At 39.8% G+C, this 2,473-nt stretch overlaps 1 protein-coding gene across 1 annotated transcript in view; it reads right to left on the bottom strand.

Annotated features, from left to right (window-relative positions):
• LOC101851864 (protein CMSS1) overlaps nt 1-2,102 on the bottom strand; it is a 19,296-nt gene extending 17,194 nt beyond the window's left edge. Inside the window, exon 1 of the mRNA XM_005097725.3 lies at nt 2,052-2,102. Coding sequence (XP_005097782.1) covers nt 2,052-2,100 — 49 coding nt within the window. The 5' untranslated portion in view covers nt 2,101-2,102. The remainder of the gene's footprint in view (nt 1-2,051) is intronic.
• Between the last annotated feature and the right edge of the window lie 371 nt (nt 2,103-2,473).

Below are 2,473 nucleotides of genomic sequence, written 5' to 3'. Positions count from 1 at the left end.
TAGGAATATGAGCACTAAAAAATGTCAATCTGTGACTGACAGAAAAGAGAGTCAAATTGGTAAGAAAAATTTTTTTGCACCACTGAGTCTCAAGAGAGTCTCACGTTTTGGCAATTGCTCTACCAGTTCTCAAGATGTTTGCTTTTCTATTTCTATTCTTCTGTCATGCAATCAAGCAAATACAAATGACTACATGACATATCTATTGTATTGTGACTAAAATGCAACACAAACGCAAGTTGTCAGGGTCCCCGTTTAGTTTTCAAGTATCCTTCCCCCCCTTTCCGGTTCACATTAGCGGGGCCTCGTTTGTAGCGCCCGAGGCGACCGATGGCTGATGACGTCACTCAGTGGAAATTTCCCAGCCGCAGGTCGTTCGCAAATGGCAATGCAGCTTTTAAAGCTTTTTCCCTTAGTTACTCCCACATTTTTAAAGATAACGCAAAAAACGCTAAAAACAGAAGCTTGAAATTTTAAGGGAATAAAGAAAAATGGTGTACAACGTATCAGTCAGTTTGACAAATCACAGCTCCGAAAAATCTTCAAAGCGCACCACATCAACCACTTTCGCAAACGTTTCCGACTGCTTCTAGGATTCTAGGATGGATACAATGTTGTCAAACTGCATACTACTAGATTGACCTCTTTTCTGATTGGCTGCCAAGTTTCATTCATATCCATTCACGAGAAGCGGCGTGAGAGCGAATTGAAGACAACAACCTTTGCGTTAGTGCGACCCGTGAAACACCCCCGCTGCGGGGGCCAAAAATCGGCAGAACAAAACGCGCTCGGTGGGCATTGCTACCGTGTATGTAGACACTGAGGCTGGAATCTAGATATCTATCTAGATCTAGATCTAGGTGCCCGGTTACCGTGTGTACACATGTAGATCTAGATCTAGATCTAGACACTCCGTTACCACAATTTGATGATTGATGGTTTCCAGTTGTTTGGGTTTTGTATACATGCCGTTAAACTTAGAAATGACGCATCTTTCTGATTGGCTGCTTATTTTAGTAATGTGATGTCATCACTTCCTGGGATACCCAAACATGGAACGATGTGTTTTCGGTAACATTTCGGATTTTCTAGATCTAGATCTAGATCTAGAATCTAGATATAGATCTAGAATCTAGATCTAGATTCTAGATTAGATCTAGATCTAGATTCTAGATCTAGATCTATTAGGCCTACCTGGACATGATGGAAGACCGCACGAAAATTGCCGTAAAGACGCAGGAGGACTAGATCTAGATATCTAAATTTAGATCTACCACCCCCCCCCCCCCTCCTGCATTTTTAATCACTAATACATTTTAAAAAATAAACAACAACTTCAAAGTCAAAGCAACTCTACAAATTAGGCCTATAATTTATGGAACTGTTGGTCAGTCGGGAGGAGGAAAAGAGAAAAAAAAACTGTCCGGGACCGGAATCGAACCGCTCCAAAAGTCATTGCTCGACATCAAACGCAGACGCGCTATCAAATCAGCTATCAGCAATTCCGAGAAATATGTGTAGATTAAGCATAATATACATAGACACTTTCATCTTTGGTGCCATGCGGTTGTCTATACTTAGATGTAGTCACGTGATCGGAGGGGTATCCTGGTCTGACGTCAAACAAGATGGGCGCCTTACCTAAAAATAGTTTGCATCATTTCTACTTTTAATCGCATGTGTTTTGTATCTTAGCCTTAGCCTTAGCTGGCCGCGCATCAATTTAACAACCTCCCCTAGATCTAGACTCAAATAAAAGGGGTGGGAACTACTGAAAAAGCACTGACTTGTTGACAGCCAAGACCAAACAAACAAAAAAGTTTTTTAAAGTAAAAAAAAAGCACGTGGAGAACGCCGAGAATGAAAAATGAAACAACCCTCCCAGTTATCTTTCAAAGAATTACTTCATTTCGTGCAAGATAAGTATTTTGATCTAGATCTAGATCTAGATCTAGATCTTTATATTTATAGATCTAGTACCTATTTATATAACTCCGAATAAAAACAGGGGATTGTTATTCTTTGTTTTAAATTTTAAAAATAATACATACCGGGTTCTCCCTCTTCAACCCACCAGTCTTCAGCCAAGTCGTCCGCCATTTTGATACAATTCTATAGCCGCGTAAGCGTATATATAAAAGGCAGGCACTATTTCTCCGAACGTTCGGGAAAATAAAGCTAGGTACTATTTCTCCGAACGTTCGGGAAAATAAAGCTGGGCACTATTTCTCCGAACACTCTGAAATCACATCCTTTCCGCAAATTTCGGATATTATATAGATGTATAATTATAGTATAGGTCTACCAAAGATTGTTCGTATACAATATGGTTCAATCGGTCAAAAAAATGTCCGCAGTAAATATTTATAAAGAAACGCTACAGTTCCAAAGTTTTTCGCTACAGATATGACGTGTTGCCTATGAAGGGTGCTGCTCTTAAGTTAAACTTAATGACTTAATGTGTTGTGTTCAC

Source organism: Aplysia californica, unplaced genomic scaffold (genome assembly GCF_000002075.1).
Source record: "Aplysia californica isolate F4 #8 unplaced genomic scaffold, AplCal3.0 scaffold00162, whole genome shotgun sequence".
NCBI lineage: Eukaryota > Metazoa > Mollusca > Gastropoda > Aplysiida > Aplysiidae > Aplysia > Aplysia californica.
This window is presented reverse-complemented; position numbering and strand designations above follow the sequence as displayed.